The sequence below is a fragment of the Myotis nattereri genome (assembly GCF_964212035.1).
Source record: "Myotis nattereri genome assembly, chromosome: 13".
In the NCBI taxonomy this organism is placed as follows: Eukaryota; Metazoa; Chordata; class Mammalia; order Chiroptera; family Vespertilionidae; genus Myotis; species Myotis nattereri.
The window spans coordinates 37666886-37687605 of NC_138088.1; the positions used below are offsets into that span (position 1 = coordinate 37666886).

At 34.7% G+C, this 20720-nt stretch overlaps 1 protein-coding gene across 2 annotated transcripts in view; it reads left to right on the plus strand.

Moving 5' to 3' along the window:
- The window catches only part of EXOC6 (exocyst complex component 6), a 150216-nt gene that overhangs the window by 59718 nt on the left and 69778 nt on the right, over positions 1-20720 (plus strand). For both annotated transcript variants that reach the window (XM_081104336.1, XM_081104337.1), the window contains exons 12-17: positions 798-869; positions 6456-6553; positions 8210-8315; positions 11793-11902; positions 15728-15839; positions 17336-17470. In XM_081104336.1, the coding sequence (XP_080960462.1) occupies positions 798-869; positions 6456-6553; positions 8210-8315; positions 11793-11902; positions 15728-15839; positions 17336-17470 (633 nt within the window). The remainder of the gene's footprint in view (positions 1-797; positions 870-6455; positions 6554-8209; positions 8316-11792; positions 11903-15727; positions 15840-17335; positions 17471-20720) is intronic.

Below are 20720 nucleotides of genomic sequence, written 5' to 3' on the forward strand. Positions count from 1 at the left end.
GATTATTAGCTTATGTGATATTTATATTATAAATACACTGCATTTTATTTATGTATAATCCAGATTCTTAATACACTATTTGTCCAGTGAACTAATTTTCCTAACATATTAATAAAAAACAATGTGTTTTATGGTTTATATTCAGACCAGCTCTGAATATGTAAAATTATAGTATACTTCCTATTAATTCCATGACATCAATACAAGGTCATAATATGTTGAATGCAATATATCACACTCGAATTTTTATTAAATACTCTTAAGAGGACAGTGAATTTCACTATTCCTTTGAAATTAATTATTTTCTTTTGGTACATTATTAATAAAATACTTAAATTATAATTCTTATGTTGGAAAAAAGTAATGTATTTGTGTCTCTTATAAGGTAAATATTTGAGAACTAAAAATATGAGTTATATATTTATATACATATATAAATATATATATATTTAAAACCCATTTTTTCATTTGAAAATAACTAGTAGAAATATGAGTGTCATTGCTTTAACCAAAGTTTACTATGTGCACATTTTAGGAAAATCTTTTAATACAGATATGTAGATACATTATTTTAATGATTTTTCCCTAAGAAATTTTACTAATTAGAGAAAGCCAGCTGTGGATCTAACTAATAACCAAGATTCAAAATTTATTGTAAGTCTGGCAGATTAAAGGGAAAATATTCAGGTTTTAATTCTTAGTTTTTAACCTAATGACGCTGGGTTTTTCTATTTGTTTGTTTCCACTCCTATATCAACCCCCCCTGCCCCCCCCCCCCCCCCCCACCACCACCACAGTCTTATTGCACTGATCCTGATCTTGTTCTGGAGCTGAAGAATCTCATTGTAATATTTGCAGATACTTTGCAGGTGGGTGATACTCTAACATTCAATTAATGACTATTTTAAGCAATTAAAGATTTACAAAATAATAGGCTATGCTCATTTAATTTATTGTGGATTAATGGTAGTAAAATAGTAGTAACCAAATGTTTACTTATATATTAGCATTTACCCAGGATTTTTCATACAGCTTCCTGCCTTATTATGAACTTTAGACAGAGCTCATGGAATATTGCCATCTTTTTAAATATTGGTAATTCAGTTAGAATAGAAAAAGTGTTTTTGTAGTTGTTTGGGCGCCATCCCATGCACCCAAAAGTTGCCTGTTCGATTCCTGGTCAGGACAAATGCCTGGTTTGCAGGCTTGATCCCCAGTAGGGGGCATACTGGAGGCAGCCCATCAATGTTTTGCTCTCACAGCGATGTTTCTTTCTCTCTCTCTCTCTCTCTCTCTCTCTCTCTCTCTCTCTCTCTCAAAATCACTTTTAAAAATCTTTAAAAAATAAAACAGCCTAGCAACTTTATTTCTAAACAAACAAAAAACATGGTGCAATAAAAAGAACTCTGTACTAGAAATTAGGAGATATATGTTCTGCCTTAGGACAGTGATCATGGGCCCTGGAAGTCACACAGACACTGAGTTAATTTTCCGTCTCTGATGTTGAATAATTGTATATTTACTAGTACAAGTTTTCTAAACTTTATATCCTCATTTGAGAAAATAGATTTATTACTACTTTTCAGAATTGTTTTGAGTTTTAAATGTGATAATTATGAAAACGCATAGTTTGACAGTTGTATTCACTCATTTCCTTCCTAATTTCAGATGTGCTATGACTGTGAGCAAATCACTTTACTTCTTTGAGTCTTTTTTTAAAACTAAGATTAAAACTGAATTATCTGAAAAATCAGTGTCTTTGTGATTTTTCAGTATCAAGGTTTTAAGCTCATCCCTCCTCCTTTGTCACTGATCATAAAAAATCGATTGCATATTGTTTTCAGGCTTAAACTTATGGGATTTTTTTGTGGTTGAAATAATGTTTTATGAAATATAGACTAGCATTTTCCAAAGTGTGATAATAGATGTTACCTACATAAAATTTCTTTGGTCAAAAATGTTTGGGAAATTCTAAGTAAAATAAAACAGACTTTTACATGAAAAGCTTTTCTCAGCAAATTTATACCACGCATTTCCAAAAGGAAAGTGATTATGTAGCATTTTCCCAATATATTTGACCCTTGAATCTTTTTTCCCCTTATAACATCTGTTAGGTTTAGAGCTTTATAAAATATAATTTGGGAAATGCTAATTTAAACTGTTTGCTTTATCACAAGAGTCTTTCCATTCTAGAAGAATAATTGTCTCCTTTATTCTTTTTTAAAAAAAGATATTTTATTGATTTTTTACAGAGTGGAAGGGAGAGGGATAGAGATTTAGAAACATTAATGAGAGAGAAACATTGATCAGCTGCCTCCTGCACACTCCCCACTGGTCATGTGCCCACAACCAAGATACATGCCTTTGGCCGGAATCAAACCTGGGACCCTTGAGTCCGCAGGCCCACGCTCTATCCACTGAGCCAAACCGGCTAGGGCAGGTCTCCTTTATTCTTAAACCCAAGTAGAAGATTCCACAAACTCCTTTAATAAATTATTTTATTTGCCTTATAGCTTTATTATTTGTATGGCTTATAAACTATAAGGCCAAAATAATGTGGGGGTTTTTGTTTTCATAAATTTTGTGACAAATGTGTATGTAATACTGATCTCTCTAGGAAGAAAAACACAAAAAACTTTTGTGTAGTTTTATTGGAGACTGCCTTAATTTTTTAGGCCTATCTCTAAGTAACTTCAGGGAGTTTTGCTATCCTAATGCTAAAAGCTCTGCAATTCGAAGTCTAGTCTGGGGATCACACCCTGCAAACCGTTACTAGACTGCAAACTGTTATGGATCCATAATAAAAAGGAACTTTTCGTCAGAATATAAATACAACCACATCACTAATTACAAAGTTTAGCTCAATTGGCATTTTTTTTTGTAGCAGGACTTTCTTGATGTAGGTAGTAGCAGCATTGATTTATATTTTTTCCAGTTTTATTGAGAAATTATTGACACACATCACTACATACTTTTAAGGAATATAGCCATGATGATAGTATTTATATGTATATTGTGAAATGATTACAACAGTTGGTCCAGCTAACATCATCTTCTCATGTAGAAACAATAAAAAGGAAATAAAAAGAAAAAAGGAAAAATATTTCTTTTTGCGATGAGAACTCCTAGGATTTACTCTCTTAACTTTTCTGTATAGCATACAGCAGTGTTAGCTATAGTCATCATCTTGTACTTATAACTGGAAGTTTGTACCTTTTGACTACCTTCCTCTAGTTTCTCCTCATCCTACCCTCTATTTCTGGTAACCACAAGTCTGATCTCTTTCTCTATGAGTTTTATTTTTGTGGTGTGTTTTTTCTTAGATTCCACATATAAGTTAGATCATACAGTATTTGTCTTTGTCTGTCTGTCTTATTTCACTTAGCATAATACTTTCAGGTCTATCCATCTTGTTGCGAATGGTAGGATTTCCACATTATTTTATGGATGAATAATATTCCATTGTATATATGTACACCGAAACTTCATAATCCATTCATTCATCGATGGACACTTAGGTTGTTTCCATTTTTTGGCTATTGTAAATGCTGCTGCTATGAACATAGGGGTGCAGATATCTTTTCAAATGAGTGTTTTCATTTCCTGGCAGCGGAATTGCTGGATCATATGGTAGTTCTATTTTTAGTGTTTTTTTTTAGGAACCTCCATACTGTTTTCCATAGTGGCTGTACCAAATTACAATTCCTTCAACGGTGTACAAGGTTCCCTTTTCTTCACATCCACTCCAGCATTTTTTATATCTTATGTTTTTTAGAATGGCTATTCTAACAGACATGAGGTGATAGCTCATTGGATTCCCCAATTGATTTATGTGCTGGTGCAAGCTCCTTATCTCTTTGTAAACCATAACAAACTAATCTTAGACTGGCATTTTGAGTACAGTTGAATCTAGAGAGTATTTGATGTGGTTCCAAGGAACTCTTCAGATAATCAAAGAAGAGTAATAGAAAACATTAGGTAATAGAGGCACTAAAAAGTCACAGTGATGGGTGTATAAACCCTCATAAGTATACCTTTCTAATCTTACAGCTTTGAAATAAGATTGAGGAAGACATACTAGTCCTTACTTATTCAGAAATCCTGCAGTATTTTCATTTAATTGAAAATTGACAAGCTGAGCATTAGGTGGGTCTTTTACTAAATTAGTAAACACTGGCTTTTCAAGTTGTACCCATTAGTTGAAGAATTGGGGAAGGTATTTTCATAAAAACTGTTTAAAGGATATTGCATATTATTTGGTTTATTATGCAATTTTTAAATGTCATTATTCTTAATGTCATTATTTTATCACTTAAAACAAAGCTGACTAAACAATAAAGTAAAAATGTAATACCAGCATATTAATAGTTCTGCCTATTAAGCAGATCAAAAGTAAACATTTACTGATTTATTCACTAACATTTTGAGCACTCACTAAATGCTGGCAGCTAGATGGTGCATATAATGATAGAGACATAAAAATTAGTAATATGGTATGGATATAAAAATCCCTGGATTCAAAAAATTTAGTTGTAAAAAAAGAAGTATAATATATTATTATAGCAATAATTACAGAGTTTTGGGCTCACAGAAAATGGAATAACTAACTAATTTCATGAATTGGGAAAGGCTATATACAAATTGTTGATATGTGGGCTGGATTTTGAAGGATGAGTTCAAGTAGATTTGAAGGAAGGAGCATTAGTGGCAGAGAAAATAGCACATGTAAGCTATAGATAGAGGTATGATGTGGTAAGCATGAGGTGGGTTGAACAGCTTGATGGTGTCAGAAACTATATATAGCATATGGGTATGAGCAAAGAAGGGCAAAATAGTGGTCCTGAAACTGATAATGTAGTTTGACCCAGACTGTGGCACATCTTGTGGGACTTTAGTAAGCCTTCTATAGTTTTTAACCTGGGGAATGGCATGATCAGATTTACACTTTTAAATGATAACTTTGAGAGTTTGGGCAATAGATTGAGTTGAGATACATGGTTGGAATTTCAGTTTAGGAAGCTCTTACAATGGTCTAGGCAAGAGATGTTAAAAAAATGAAATAAAGCAGTGGCACTGGGAATATTTCTGGAAGAAAGGTAGTAAATGATGGAGAAGAATGGTAGATTTGAAAGAGATTCGTAAAGGAGGTGAAATCAAAAGAATTTGGTAACTGATTAGATGTTTCTTTTCAAGTTTTTTTTTTCCTGATAAACTGGACTGATGATAGAATTATTAACAGAGATAGGAAATAAGAAAAACACTTGGTTTAGTTGGAATGAGAGGAGATACATTAACTTGAGTGTACTTTCTGGCAGACTGACTGGAGATGTCTAATAGGTGTTAGAATTAAATAATTAGAATTTACAAAGGTATAGCCAGAGATACAGATTTAGAATAATAAACTAGTGTTTGAAGTCAGTAGACTTGAGATGCCCTAGGAAGTTAGAAGAAAAGATTGAGGGATGGAGATAGGAGATAAAGGAAACTGGTTACATTATTTATAGCTAAGAAAACAAAGAGAGAGAGAGTATTGTGGAATTCAAAGCAGCGTTTCAAGAAAAAGAGGTAAGGTAGAGTGAGATCATTTAATTTCATATTTGGGAGGTAATCTGTGTCATTGTTGAGAGCAGTTTTAATACAGAAATGAGAATGGGAATTAGATTATTGTAGGGTTTGACTATGAAAGGAGTAACAGGGAGGCAGCTGGCTGGGCACAGAAAATTGATGGAGGGCTTTTTTCTTTTGTTCTTGACTTAAAGATGAGAGGTGATTTAGCATATTTATTTAGCCAAAGAAAGGAGCACAGTAGAGTGAATAGATAATCCCTGGAGTGGTTCTAACAGGATGAGATAGGATCAAGAACTAAGATGAAGAGGTAAACCTTGACAGACCTGTGAGATGAGTGAAAATGTTTGGTCCTGATATGGGTAAGATTTCAATGAATTTGGAGTTGGAAAGAAATAAAGTTTTGGAAATAAAGTATGTTTGAGGAAAAGATGTAAAATTTCCCTGTACAGCAAAGTCACTCTAACATTGAAGGTGCAAAAGGAAGCTAGCGTGTTTTAGACAGCATATTCCCTTTTCTTGTATCCTATTTAGGGACTCCTTCTCAAGACAGTTATTTAGATAATCAATCTTGAACTTTTTCACCAGTCTGACTTCTGATGCTTTTTAAGGCTAACCAAGAAATCCAGAGTAAAGAGAGAGGGAAGAAATGGCAAGATTATTCCAGCTTCATAAAACTCTTTCTAGACTCTTACTTAATGCAACATAATAGAAAGTCAAAAGAATATCTTTTTTTTTCATACTGTTGGAATGGCATATAATGTGATATAGTAAATGGTTACTTTCAAACAATTCTCCAGTATTTCCAACATTTTAAAAATGAATAGTTTCATTTAAAAATGAACATTTAAAAAATGAATGTTTATCTGTTTTTTATGTGTGTGTTTTAGGGTTATGGTTTTCCAGTGAACCGACTTTTTGACCTTTTATTTGAAATAAGAGATCAATACAATGAAACACTGCTTAAGAAATGGGCTACAGTTTTCAGGTTAGTCTGAGCCATGGTGCCTTAATGTGGTGAAAAAGTTTGTCAAATGCTAAAGTAACTGATTTTGTATTTAGCAATAAAAATGCTTATAATAATTTTTTATTGTAGTAAAATATATATAACATAAAATTTACCATTTTAACCTTTTAGAAATATACAGTTTAGTGGCATAAAGTACATTTACATTGTAACCATCACCACTATCTTTCTCCAGAAGTTTTTTTATCTTCCCAAACTTAAACTCTATACCAATTAAACAAGAACTCCCATGCCCTTCTTCTAGCCCCTGGTGATCACCATTTTACTTTGTCTCTATGCTCTCAGTACTTCATAAATGTGGGATACATATTTAAATACATATTTGTACTTTTTTGTGTCTGGATTATTTAACTTGGAATAATGTCTTTAAGGTTCATCCATGTTGCAGTGACTTTCAAAATTTCATTTTTTAAAAGGTTGAATAATACTCTATTGTATGTATATACCACATTTTATTTATAATTGATCCATCTATGGATATTTCAATTGTTTCCACCTTTTGGCTATTGTGGATAATGATGCCGTGAACATTGGTGTACAAATATCTGTTTGAATCCTGGTTTTCACTTCTTTTGGGTATATACCCAGAAGTGGAATTGCTGAATTATATATAAATATATGTTTAATATTTTGAGGAATTGCCACATTATTTTTCACAGTAGCTGCACCACTTGTAATTAATTTTTAAATGTACTACTTTTAGTTTTAATCTCTGTAGTTTGTTTTCCCAGTAAATGATTGGGTCAAAGGCTGTAGGTATTCAAAGGTATTTGTTTAGTGTTAGAAATTTATGCTTTTAAATTTTGTTTTGGGGGGTAAAAGTGCCATTTTTATAAACAACATAATTAGATTAAAATCTTAAAAGCATCTAATAAGGAAAATTATTTTTGCTTTAACCACTTGCCTATAGGGCATAGACAAATTATTTTAATTTCTATATAATTTTCTATTGCCATGAAAAAAAGAAATCTCCCTTCTTTTTAAATTCTAAAAACTTTCCTTCCTTCCGCCCTTTCTCCCTCCCTCTCTCCTTCCCTCCTTTTCTTCCTTCATTTGGAAAAAAAGTCAATCATGAAATCTTAGATCTATGTCATCTGTAATATGATAGAAGTTACGTGGCAATAATATTTGATGAAATTAAATTAGAAAATATGTTAAGCGATTTACCCCAGCTTGGCATTTACCCCATCAATTTTTAAAACTAGAGGGCAGACCTTATGAATACTATGATAGAAGTCTTTCTTTCTATAATATCTAAGTGAACAAGGTGATGCACTTCTATTAACACTCACTAAAAAATCCTCATTTAAGCTTTTTGTAATAACATTTCTTAGGAGTGATGTTGGAACAATGTTGTCCCAAGGATATGACAGTCTTGATGAATCATGTATAAGTATCAACAATTTTTTATATTTAGTATTTTAGAAATAGAGGTAGTGCAGGAGGCAGCCTATTGATTATTCTCTCTCATCATTGATGTTTTTTTTTCTCTCTCTTTTCCTTTCCTCTCTCTGAAATCAACTTTAAAAATGCTTTGGTAATAGTTGTAAATTTAAAAAATATATGTTGTCCTTCAGGACTCTAATGATAGTTCAATTCCCTCTTCTTTCTTAACAGGGACATTTTTGAAGAAGATAATTATAGCCCCATCCCTATTACTAATGAAGAAGAATATAAAATAGTCATCAGTAAATTTCCCTTTCAAGATCCAGACCTTGAAAAGGTACAAGCTAGTTTTTAAATCAAGAATTTTCTTGAAAATAAACTTAGGGTATTTATTGCTACATAATATTAATCTGACACTGTAAGTGAGAATGTCTTTTTTGAGGCAATTTTTTGTTGTGTTATTTAAGAAAATTAATTATGTTTTGTTAAAGATTATGTTACTACTATGACTGTTACTGTTTTGGTGAAGTTAAGGGACTTTCCTGCGGATACTAGCAACAGTTGTCCCAAATGTTAGGTGGTTTCTTTGGGCAGGTGTTGCTAATGTTGGGTGGATTCCAAATTAGATATACTAAATGTTGAGGAAATTATAAGAATAAGTATAGCCTAGGGAAAAAGAGGAGTATTTCTTTGAAATGTCTGTCACTGTTGAAGATCTTTTGTGGCTTTTTTTCTAGAAATGTACTTCTACAAAAAAATTTATCTTGGTTAAGTAAGAGTGAAGGCAGTAGCCACCTGTTGATTTCTTTCCTGAAGTAGGAATATGTACTTTTGAAATCAAATGTGTGAATAAAAGACAGGATACAGAAAGGAAATACACCACCATGTAGAGTATTCTGGGACTACCTATGATTGCACATGTGTGTGTATACACACGAACACACATACTTGTACCTATCTAGTATTTCTAGGTAGAATCAGAACCCATGGGAAAAGGGTATCATATTTTCTATAATTGACACCTTTTTATTCCCTTTATTCTTGTTTTTTTCTCCTTACCATTCTTTATTATTTTTTCAGCTCTTTATAATTTAGTCATTTTCTATGTTCTTATCCCTTTACAATGAACAGAAGTGAATTCTGAGTAAAATGTGTGAATGGTGATTATAAATTTTATGTCGTATATATATAAATTAAGCATATTATGTATAATAGTCACTAAATATAGGACCAAGTAATTAAATGCATAGCTTTAGATTACAGCTAACACTGCCATTGCATAAGCCTAATAGCTAGATTCTAATGCACACACAAGACCAGAATAATTATTCTCAGTCAATACATTTTTTTAGATTGTATTTTTATTTTATTATTATTTTTTAACATTTTTATTGATTTCAGAGAGGAAAGGAGAGGGAAAGAGAGAGAGATAGAAACATCAATGATGAGAGAGAATCATTGGTCGGCTGCTTCCTGCACCCCCACACTGGGGATTCAGCTCACAACCTGGGAATGTGCCCTGACCAAAATCGAACCGTGACCTCTTGGTTCATAGCTCAGCATTCAACCACTGAGCCATGCCAGCCAGGCTCAATCAATATTTTTAAAGTCCCAATCAAAGTTGTTCCTTTACAATGTTATCCCTTTACAATGAACAACATATTCTCCATCTCATGGCTTGGTTTTGTTTAGTTTTGGTTATTGGTAATAAAGTTTATTCAGGCTGTAGTATCTCAATGGTCTGGGTTCATATACCAGCTCTGGCTGTGGCTTATTATGGGCAAGTGACTTACCCTATTGGGGCATTTGTGGCTCATCTGTGAAGTGAAGAGGTTAAACTAAATAATCTCTAATGTTCCTTCTAATTACACTAAAGTATTCTAAATAGGTTTATAGTTAAAAGGATGTTTGACTTAGCTTGTAGGGTGCTTCCAAAATATATAGTAGGATTAAATTTGTTAGGAGTTGTATTTATTGGTCCATATATTATCATTAAAAAGAAGTTGTACTGTTAAGATAAAGGCAATGTGGAAAATTTAAACTTGACAGCTTATAAAGAAATCCCATAAATTATTTAGTAATAATTTCTTGGTTGTGTGTGTGTGTATATGTGTGTGTGTGTATATATATATATATTTTTTAAAAAAAAATTATTTTCCTAATTTAAGTATTTTTTAATTAAAATTATTAGGAAACATGTGAAACTCTCAAATGACGAGTTATTTACAGTGTAAATTATGAATGAGAAAAGAGTAAGACTGAACATATGTGCAAAAGTCAGTCTTTTGATAATTTGATTAGAACCCTTTGGCTAAAATAAGGACACATTTATATTCTATCTTTAATGTCATTAAAATAAATTCTTAAAGCTGAAATATCTTCCAAATAGATCTCTCTGGCTAATGTGTGGAGAATGGATTGGAAAAAGCCTTACACCGGTGGCAGGGTTTATTGCGGGGGATCTTGATAAGAAATCGGTGACTTGAGTGAGAGTTATGGCTATGGAATTTAAGAGATGTTTAGGGGGTAGAAACAATAGCAGTTGGTGATTGTTTGCATATGAGAGATGATGAAGATAGAGGGGTCAAGTATGATAACCAAGTTTCTGCCTTGGATGGTGGTAACATTGACCAAGATAGGAAACACAAGAGGAACAGATTTAGGAGGAGTGGACGATAATTACATTTTTGGATCTATGAGTATGTCTCAAATAACATCAAACACGGGTGTTATATTTTAAGTGTTGCAGCCAAATGGAAGTGTCCAAGTGCTGGTTCGATATATGGATTAGGACTTCAGGAAAAAGATTTGGCCTGAATTTATAGATTTGGGAGATATTGGCACTTGCATGGTGATTGAGGTCATGAGAGTAGACAAGATCATCTAAGGACAGTATGTATGGAAAAAGTTGAAGATGTAGGATAGACCCTAAGGCATAGCAATAATTAAGGATGGCTAGAGGAAGAGATAGAGAAGATAGAGAAATAAGAGGAAGTGGATACTAAGGAAATGAATACGAAGGAAGGAGAGATCATCTAAGAAGTGGGAGGGAGCCAACTGTGTTAGATACTTCAGATAAATCAAGTAACATAGAGCTGGAAAAGTCCATTGGATTTAACATTCACAAGGTCATTAGTGACCATGTGAGGATACGTTCACTGATATAACTAGATTGCAGTGAATGTAGAGACAGAAGTGTAGATTAGACTTCTTGAAGATAGATAAGTGGCTTTTGTTAAAAATCTTGGAGAGGGTTTCACCTTTTGGAAACTAAGAATTTGCTAATGGATGTTGGCTGATAAAGCAGTTTGTAAATCATTGGCTGCATACCAGTGTTTGATGGTATAATAGTTAGGAAGCTGTTGTAAGGTATTCTAGGAGTTAGGGAATGATATGGATTTCTTCTTGAATTGCTGTGTGAAGGGAGTCCTAGAATTGTTGGATGACTCTGAGCCAGGAAGCTGGCCCATAACCTTCAAGACCAACTTGACTCTTTGTACTTTATTGTGGATGTAGAGAAGCAGACAGCTGACAGCTAGGCATCTTCTGCAGGATATTTATCAGAACAGAGAGGGATTGAGAGAAGTCTGATAATATGATTTGAGAAACAGGTAAATTGCTATATTATTTTCTTCAGAAATATTTTGGTTTTCTTTAAAATATCAAAAATAATGTAAAAATATAACAGTAGACTTTAAGGTGCAGGTATTTACTATTAATTCAAATGTGCAGTCAATTTAATTTTTATATTTTTAGGTGATTAAAATGTCTTTTTCTAAAATTTTGAAAACAACATTAATTTTTCTTTCTCCAGCAATCTTTCCCAAAGAAATTCCCCATGTCTCAGTCAGTGCCTCATATTTACATTCAAGTTAAAGAATTTATTTATGCCAGCCTTAAATTTTCAGAGTCACTGCATCGGAGGTAAGTTTACTAACTAGTAAGAAATGTATCCTTATCATAGCTATTTATGTGAAACATTAACACTTGATTTCCAGGCCATGACTCTTTAGTGGATTATTATCTCATTGGAAAGGCTACCATATTTTAGTGACACATGGGATTAAGTTGTTATAAATCCGATATATCAGTGAAAATTTCTGACATAAAAGGAACGAACATATGATATATTTCAGTGAATATTCTCTGGAGGAGAGCGTGGTGATGCTGGCTTTCATAATGTCTCCCTCTCTGAAATCCATTCTTTTGAATTTGTATACTGAATAGCAGGAAATACCCTTCAGTGTTAAATGCTTTTGAATTTTAAATTAGAAAAAGCCATAAAAGCAGTTCAGATATGAGTTACTTATTTTTCAAGTTGAAACAGTGAGAACAATGACAGTTTTTAAATTATAATTTGTTGCACTTCTGCCTCTTATTGTAATTATTATTGTTTTGGATTTAAACAATGTCTAAATAAATGGAAAAAAGAAATGTGTATTCTGCCAGGGTAAAGGAGTATCTGGTTTTAGGTCTTACACTGCTTTTTCCTGTAAGTAGGGATTCTTTAAAGGATTTCTTTTCTTAATTTAAAATATATTTTTATTGATTTCAGAGAGGAAGGGAGTGGGAGAGAGAGATAGAAACATCAATGATGAGAGAGAATCATTGATCGTCTGCCTCCTGCACGCCCCCTATTGGGGATCGAGACCGCAATCCAGGCATGTGCCCTTGACTGGAATCAAACCTGGGATCATTTAGTCTGCAGGCCAACGCTCTATCCACTGAGTAAAACTGGCTAGGGCTTTATAGAATTTCTTAATTTTTGTTCTTGAATAATATGAGTTGGAGAGGAAAGAAGAAGAAAGGAAGACAAATGCCTAATGCATAGCATCTGTTGTGCTGTGTGTTTCTTACAAGCCAGTGATTCTCAACGCGGGATCCCCAGACCAGTAGCATTAGTGTCACATGGGAAACTGTTAGAAATGCAGCCTCACACATACTGAATTAGAGACCCTGAGGGTGGGGCCCTGGGTTGTGCCGAGTTCTCTGGGTGATTCTGATGCACTTGAAGGTTGAAGAACCACTGCCTTAAGCTTCATCACATACCTAGCCGCTTATTCCAGAGTCTCCAAAGATGTATTTTAAAGACATTAGTTTTTATGTTCAGTCATAAAACTCACTAGAGGTAACGTATTCTCTATACAGCACAACATGCAGAATCACACAGTAGAATCTGGCATTTGAAAATAGTGGACACAAATGAGTCTTAACCGAAAGGGAGTAACAAGCTATTACAGTGGTAGTTTTCAATAGTGGAGTTTGAACTGTGAGAGCCACCAGTCGGTTATGACTATCTTGTTTTTCCTTTAACGTTCTGAAGTTCTGATCTGATACAGAGACAAGTATAATGCAGTGGTTAAGAACATAGTCTTCAGAGTTAGACCTTAGTTTAAGTCTTTATTATTATTATTATTTTAAATTTAAATTCTTTATTGTTTGAAGTATCACATATGTCTCCTTTTTACCCCATTGACCTCTCCATGGCTGCTCCCACCCCCCAGCACATGCCCTCACCCCGCTAGTGTCTGTGTCCATTGGTTATGCTTATATGCATGCATACAAGTCCTTTGGTTGATCTCTCTTAGTTTGAGTGTTGAGGCTGATACTCACTAGCTGTAGTAGGGCCTTGGGCAAGTGACTTAATCTGTTTAACTTGCAGTTTCCTCATCTGTAAAATGAGGGAAATAATTCAGAGGGTGGTTGTAACAATTAAATAAGGTAATATATGTGTATAAAGAGCTCAGTATGGTGCCTGGTACATGCTAGAAACATTGGATTTAGGAGAGGATGGGATTCTACAATATTAGATGTAAAACTGGTGCTTGGAGTGTTTTGTTTTATAAGCCTGGGGAACTATTGAAGACTTTTTAACTAAGGAATGACATGATTAGCGTTCTATTGTAGAAAATTTACTCTGGCCTCAATGTGGATGATAGATTGGAGGGGATTAAAACAGTCGTCAGTCACATTGAAAAAGTGAAGGCAGTGGGTCAAGAAAAGGATCCTGAAATAATCAGGATCAGTGATGATGAAGAGGAAGGAACATATTCAAGAAGTTTCAAGACCTTGAAATTAGAGTATTTGGGAAGACTTAGATGAGGAAATTAAGGGATAGGGAACAACTAGACTTACACATGGGTAGGCTTGAATTTGTTTATATACTCTCAAATAGATTCTGGTTATAGTTAGTCATCTTTGAAAACAGTAATTCATGCATTTATCTGTTATCAACTCCTAACATTCTAAATGGTGAATGTTGTGTGCTAATGCTATAACAGAAAATATTGTCATTTTTTTCCTTCTATCTTTGATGAAAATATTAATCACTTTTGTTAATTCACTATTCAGTTGTCTAGTTAACTCTGTAACAGTGCTATTCATTTAACAAAGCTTAGAGATGCTTTGTGTTTGTTTTTTTATTTGTCATTAAAGGGTTATAGAAAAATTACTTTCTGTGTTTAAAGCTTTCTTACTATGTTTAAACATATTTTGGAGTTAGATTTTTAGAACTAGAAGATACTTCAGAGCTTTTATAGTACAAATATACTATATACCATATGTACTATATATGAATAAAAGCAGGCCAGAGAATGAAGTGACTTTATGAATAGACATACAAAGTCCCAATTATTTAGTTGTAGAGGAAACATCTGAAACTAATATGATCTTTAAGAAATTTTCCCTTTTCATCAGAGGTTAAACTGTAAAATATTTTAGGAGTTTTACTACATATTAAGATTTCATTATTGTGAAGTATTCTTTAAAAATTAGGAGGAGTACAGTTTATAGGCTCAAAGGACAAGGGGTTAAGGGAAAAAATTGTCAATTAGGATAAAAACTGTGTGTGGGAAATACTGGTTATTGTCAGGTAAATCTTGCTGGCACAGATAGGACAATAGATACTAATAGATTTTCTTTCTCTGCTTTTACTTATGGAAGAAAAAGCATTCACTAACTTAGCATTCAAGGAAGTTCAGGGAAATTAAAGGAAGACATTATCTATCATGATAGATTAACTAATTCTCCCTTTCATTTACAAATATTTTATCTGAGAAGAATGTTATACAGGATTTCTCTAAGTATAATTTGAGTGAGGAATTGGCAACTACCTCTTTTTTTTATTTTTATTTTTTTATCAGGGTGAGTACATTGCTTGTTTAGGGGCAATACTGACATATTAGAGTTTTCTGGGAGTCTGATGTCAAATCACCCTGAAGCTTTTCTGGTGGCACATTCACTTTGATTTTAGATATAAAGAATTAGAGGAAAATACTCAGATCTGCCAGAATTTGGGTTGGCAGAAATTGAAAAGAGTGCTTGCATTAGAATGGAGAACATTATAGAGTAGTGAGAAGTACCTATGCTTTATCAAATCTTGCTCTATTTGTATTTTAAAAATAAACTAGTGTAAATATTTGTGCTTTATAGATTTGTAAGAGTAATATTTTACTAAAATAAAAAGTAAAGTAGTGCTAAAATGTTAGCCTATGTTTAAGGCAGTGGTTCTCAAATGGGGTAACTTTGCTCTCTAGGCGGCATCTAGCAATGTGTAGAGGCATTTTGGGTTGTCACAACTAGGGGCAAGGATGCTGTTTACATCTAGTGAGTAAAGGCCAGGGATGCTGCTAAATATCCTGCAATGCACAGCACAGCGTACAACAAATAATTACTGGCCTAAACTGTCAATAGTGCTGTGACTGTATGTACCCTGTCAGAAAGCTTAATAATATGAAATTTTGTTTTTAGCTCAACAGAAATAGATGATATGCTTAGAAAATCTACAAATCTGCTGCTGACCAGAACTTTGAATAGCTGTTTACTGAACCTTATTAGGAAACCTCATATAGGTTTGACAGAGGTAGGTTTATATCCAAATGTTTCACTACATGGAACATCCTGTAAAACTAGCTTTCTATTTTTAATTTATTAATGAAGTGGATTTGTTTTAAAATAAAAACGTCAATGTAAATTTAAGCAATGTGAAGAAAAAGGATTTTTACACAGGGAATAGATACAATAGTCTCCCCATATTCACAGTTTCAGTTACCTATGATCAACTGCAGTTCAAAAATATTAAATGGATAATTCCCAAAATAATTCCATAATCAATTCCTAAGTCTTAAATAGCACACTGTTTTGAGTCGAGATGCTGGCAATTCAGATATGCCAAAGAAAAGCCATAAAGTGCTTCCTTTAAATGAAAAGGAGAGAGTGCTTGAATTAATGAGGAAAGAAAAACAATCGTATGCTGAGGTTGCTAAGCTCTGAGGTAAGAACCAATCTTCTGTCTGTGAAATTGTGAAGAAGGAGAAAGAAATCTGTGCTAGTTTTGCTGTTGCACCTTAAACTGCAAAAGTTGAGGCCACAGTGCTTGATACAAGTAATTTAAGATGGACAGGGCATTAAATTTGTGGATGGAAAGCATGAACAGAAAACACATTCCAATTGACAGCAATGTTTGTGCCAGAAAATATTGAACCTATAAGAAGACTTCAGCAAGGGATCCCCTGAAATGAGTGACCACATTCACATAACTTTTATTACAGTATATTGTTACAATTTTTCTATTTTTATTTTTATTTTGTTAATCCTCACCTGAGGATATTTTTCTATTGATTTTTAGAGAGAGTGGAAGGGAGAGAGAGACACAGAGAGAGAAACATCGATGTGAGAGAGACACATCGATTGGTTGCTTCTGCACCTGCCCCAACCAGGACTGGGGATCGAGCCTGCAAGGAGGTACATGCCCTTGACTGCATTTGAACCCAGGACCCTTCACTCCGCAGGCTGATGCTCTTTCCACTGAGCCAAATCGGCTAGGGCATAATTGTTCTATTTTATTATTACTGATGTTAATGTCTTATTGTGCCTAATTTATAAATTAAACTTTATCACAGGTATGCATATATAGGAAAAAAACATAGTATGTATAGGGTTCAGTACTATTTATGGTTTCAGGAATCCCCTGGGGTATTGGAAGATATGCCCTGCAAATAAGGGGTGACTACTGTAGTTGAAGATGTTGGAGTGTATATGCAGATATGTATATGCAGATTGCCAGACCTTACATGAAAAATGGAAAAAACTTTTTATGTGGTAAATGTATAAAATTTGAAAAAGTACTTTGAAACATTATTTTGGATTAATTCGCAGTTAGACTCTCTTTTTTTTTAATGATAGCATTCATAAGCAGTATTTGTAGTAGACTTGAAATCACATAATCAGTTGTATCCTGTAATGCTATAATTATGCATAAATGATACAGTTACTGGAAGTAATAATCCTGGTTTAAAAAATCAAATGGCTTTGTGTACATGTAACATCATTTTACCGGATGTATTTTGTATTTTTTAGCTAGTGCAAATCATCATAAACACAACACACCTGGAACAAGCTTGCAAATACCTTGAGGACTTTATAACTAACATTACAAATATTTCTCAGGAAACTGTTCATACCACACGACTGTATGGACTTTCTACCTTTAAGGTATGTAAAAATCTGACCAAAGTTTTTATTTCAATCACTGTAAGCAAACTTTTAGAAATTAAAGACAATTTTTATTATTGATTCAATTATATTCCTAACACTTGAAAATTAGAGTTAATTATTGTCAGCAGTGAGCAGATTAATGTCAGTTCCCTTTTGGCATTTTAAACATCTTATTAATATGGAGAAAAGTATATTGATTTGTTTATGTTTTGAAGACTTCTAGTAGTGCTAAATTGGTCTCACTGGATTTCCATTAATGTCTCACAGTCCAATAAATAACTTTTTAATGTAATGTGTATATGTATGTGTTTAGAAATTAAAAATGTAAGATGAATTAGCTAAGTGTAAGGTTTGCTTTACATCCTTAATTGGCTCTGATGTGAAGAAAAAGAAATACATTACATATTATTAAAGTCCTGCTTTTATGTGAATGAAAAGATTTCTGTTTGTATAGTACCATGGGATATACTGAAAGATAAATTAATGGTTGTTTTAAACAGAATGGAAGATTAAATACTTTCATAAATTTGTTTTATAAGCTGTTTTAGATTGTATTGATTTGGGGTCATATAGATGAGACGCTGGAATAGTCTTGAAATATAAATCTCTTTGCACTAAGTATTTTACTAAACTAATATAAACCACTTACTGATGGTTATATATATATATTACAGATAAGGGTATCTTTAAAATGTGCTTGCTAGTTTAACCTCACAGCCCTTTCTAAGTTTTCTATTAAAAAGAACTCCTATCTTTCTACTCTTCCTATATTATAAATTACCCAATTTATCTGCTAAAATTATGGTATAATCACTTACACGTTGAAAATTCAGTCTACTTGTATTTAGAAATACCTAATTAACAGTAACCAGACTTTGAAAGTTCAGAAATGATGTTTGGTTCCTCAGATTATCTGCATGGCCCCCAGATCCTATGCTCCTTTGGTGATTCTGGAGCTCATGTAGTCATCCTGATTCAGAAAGCACAAATGCAGATAATACCTGAGTGAGCACTTTTATAGAATTAGTTATTAAAACGGAGACAGAAGCTGGATAAAATGGACATTCACTTATCTAGATAGGATAAGTACAGTGATTAAGGGCATTTACTCTGGAGTTAGACAGCTATATGACTTGGGCACATTTTTTAATTTTAATGATTCCTAGTTTTATTATCTATAAAATTAGAATAGCAATATACAAGGTGTCTGAAAAATGTATATATACTTTAACAGCTGATAGCTCAATTTTGAAAATGAAATTTTTTTTAATAAACACTGCCTTTGTAACTATTTAAAGTATGTGTATACATTTTTTGGGAGACCCTATATATATATTTTTAATATATTTTATTGATTTTTTACAGAGAAGAAGGGAGAGGGATAGAGAGTTAGAAACATCGATGAGAGAGAAACATCGATCAGCTGCCTCCTGCACGCCCCCCACTGGGGATGTGCCTGCAACCAAGGTACATGCCCTTGACTGGAATCGAACCTGGGACCCTTGAGTCTGCAGGCTGACGCTCTATTCACTGAGCCAAACCGGTTCGGCAAGAGACCCTATATTATCGATCTCATCCAATTGTTATGAGGATTAAAGGGGATACTTAGCACAGTTCCACTGTTGTACATCGTCTATGCTCTGAGCACACTATTAGGTAATGAGAATGTAAAAATGTATCCCTGCCCTTCAAGAAGCTCATAGGAGAAGCCTCGATACTAATAAAAGGGTAATATGCTAATTAGACCAGACATCTTCCAGATGTCCTTCTGGACATAGCTGCAGCAGCTGTGAGGGCCAAGGGCCAGTGACACAGGAGAGGCAGCAGCACCGAGGGCCCGGGCCAGTCCCATGTGCGCTGCGCAACCCCTCTGTCTGCAGAGGTGGGCTCTGGGAGAGGCGGGCCAGTCCCACCTGTTGCCACACGGCCCCTCCGTCCACAGAGGCGAGCACTAGGTGAGGCTGGGTGCCCCGTGGTCCTGGAGCCTCCGCAAAGGCTGGACGGGGTGGGTGCGACCAAGGTGCCTCAACCTCCCACAGCCCCTCCCCCAGCCAGCCTGGCCCCAGATTGCCCCCTGCACACACACAAGTGGACAGGGGGCGGGGCCAGTGCTAAGTAGTCGGGGCTGAGGGTCGGCAGCCTGGCAGCGGCCGGCTTTGGCAGCAGCAGCGGAGTGATGGGGGCAATGCCTTCCCCTGATTCTCCTGGTTGCCTCCCGCAGAGGGAGGCCAGACTGCAGCTTAGGCCCGCTTCCCATTGGGAGCGGGCCTAAGCTATCAGTAGGACATCCCCTGAGGACTCCCAGACTGTGAGAGGGGGCAGGTCGGGTTGAGGGAACCGCCCCCCAGTGCATGAATTTTCGTGCACCAGGCCTCTAGTATATAATAAAAGCATAATATGCTAAATGTCTGGTTGACCAGTTGGCCGTCCAACCAATCAAAGCATAATATGCTAATGATATGCTAAGGTCATTCAACCGCTTTCTATGACATGCACTGACCACCAGGGGGCAGACACTCCAACCGGTAGGTGAGCTTGCTGCTGTGGTCTGGCCGATCAGGACTGAGCGAGATGGACCGGACAAACCCTGGAGCCCTCCCATGGTCCCTCCCTGGCTGGCCAACCTCTTCAGCTCCGATTGTGCACCGGTAGGGTCGCTTGGTCTGGCCTGCGCCCTCTCACAATATAGGATGCCTTGGGGGATGTTGGAGAGCCATATTTGGCTTGATCCTGCAGGCCAGGCCAAGGGACCCCACTGGTGCATGAATTCATGCATCGGGCCTCTAGTAAACTATAAAAAGATACTTGACAATATGGTGTGATAAGTACCATAACGTAGGAGAACACTCCACAAGTTTTTGAACACTTATTTATCCAAGGACAAATTGATTATTTGCTTTTATATCAGATTTTATAAATCTTTCTTTTTCTTTATTGATCACCATCTTTATGTCCACGTGTTACTCATAGTTCTTTCAAGAAGGGATTTACTAAGGACTAGAGTTGTAAGCATATTTAACTGTTAACATTAAATTTAATAGGCTTACTCTGTACTCTGATTAAAACATGAATTGCCTTGACATCTGGTGCATCTAGAATTCTTCAAGCAATTTCCTTATCAGTTATGACTCAAAGAACCAAAGATACTGCAACATGATATCTTAGACTGAGGGATCTTGGAACAACACTTCTCAGAATCTTACTATTGGGAGGAAATGTTTAGAAATGTTAGCTTTGGTCCATCATC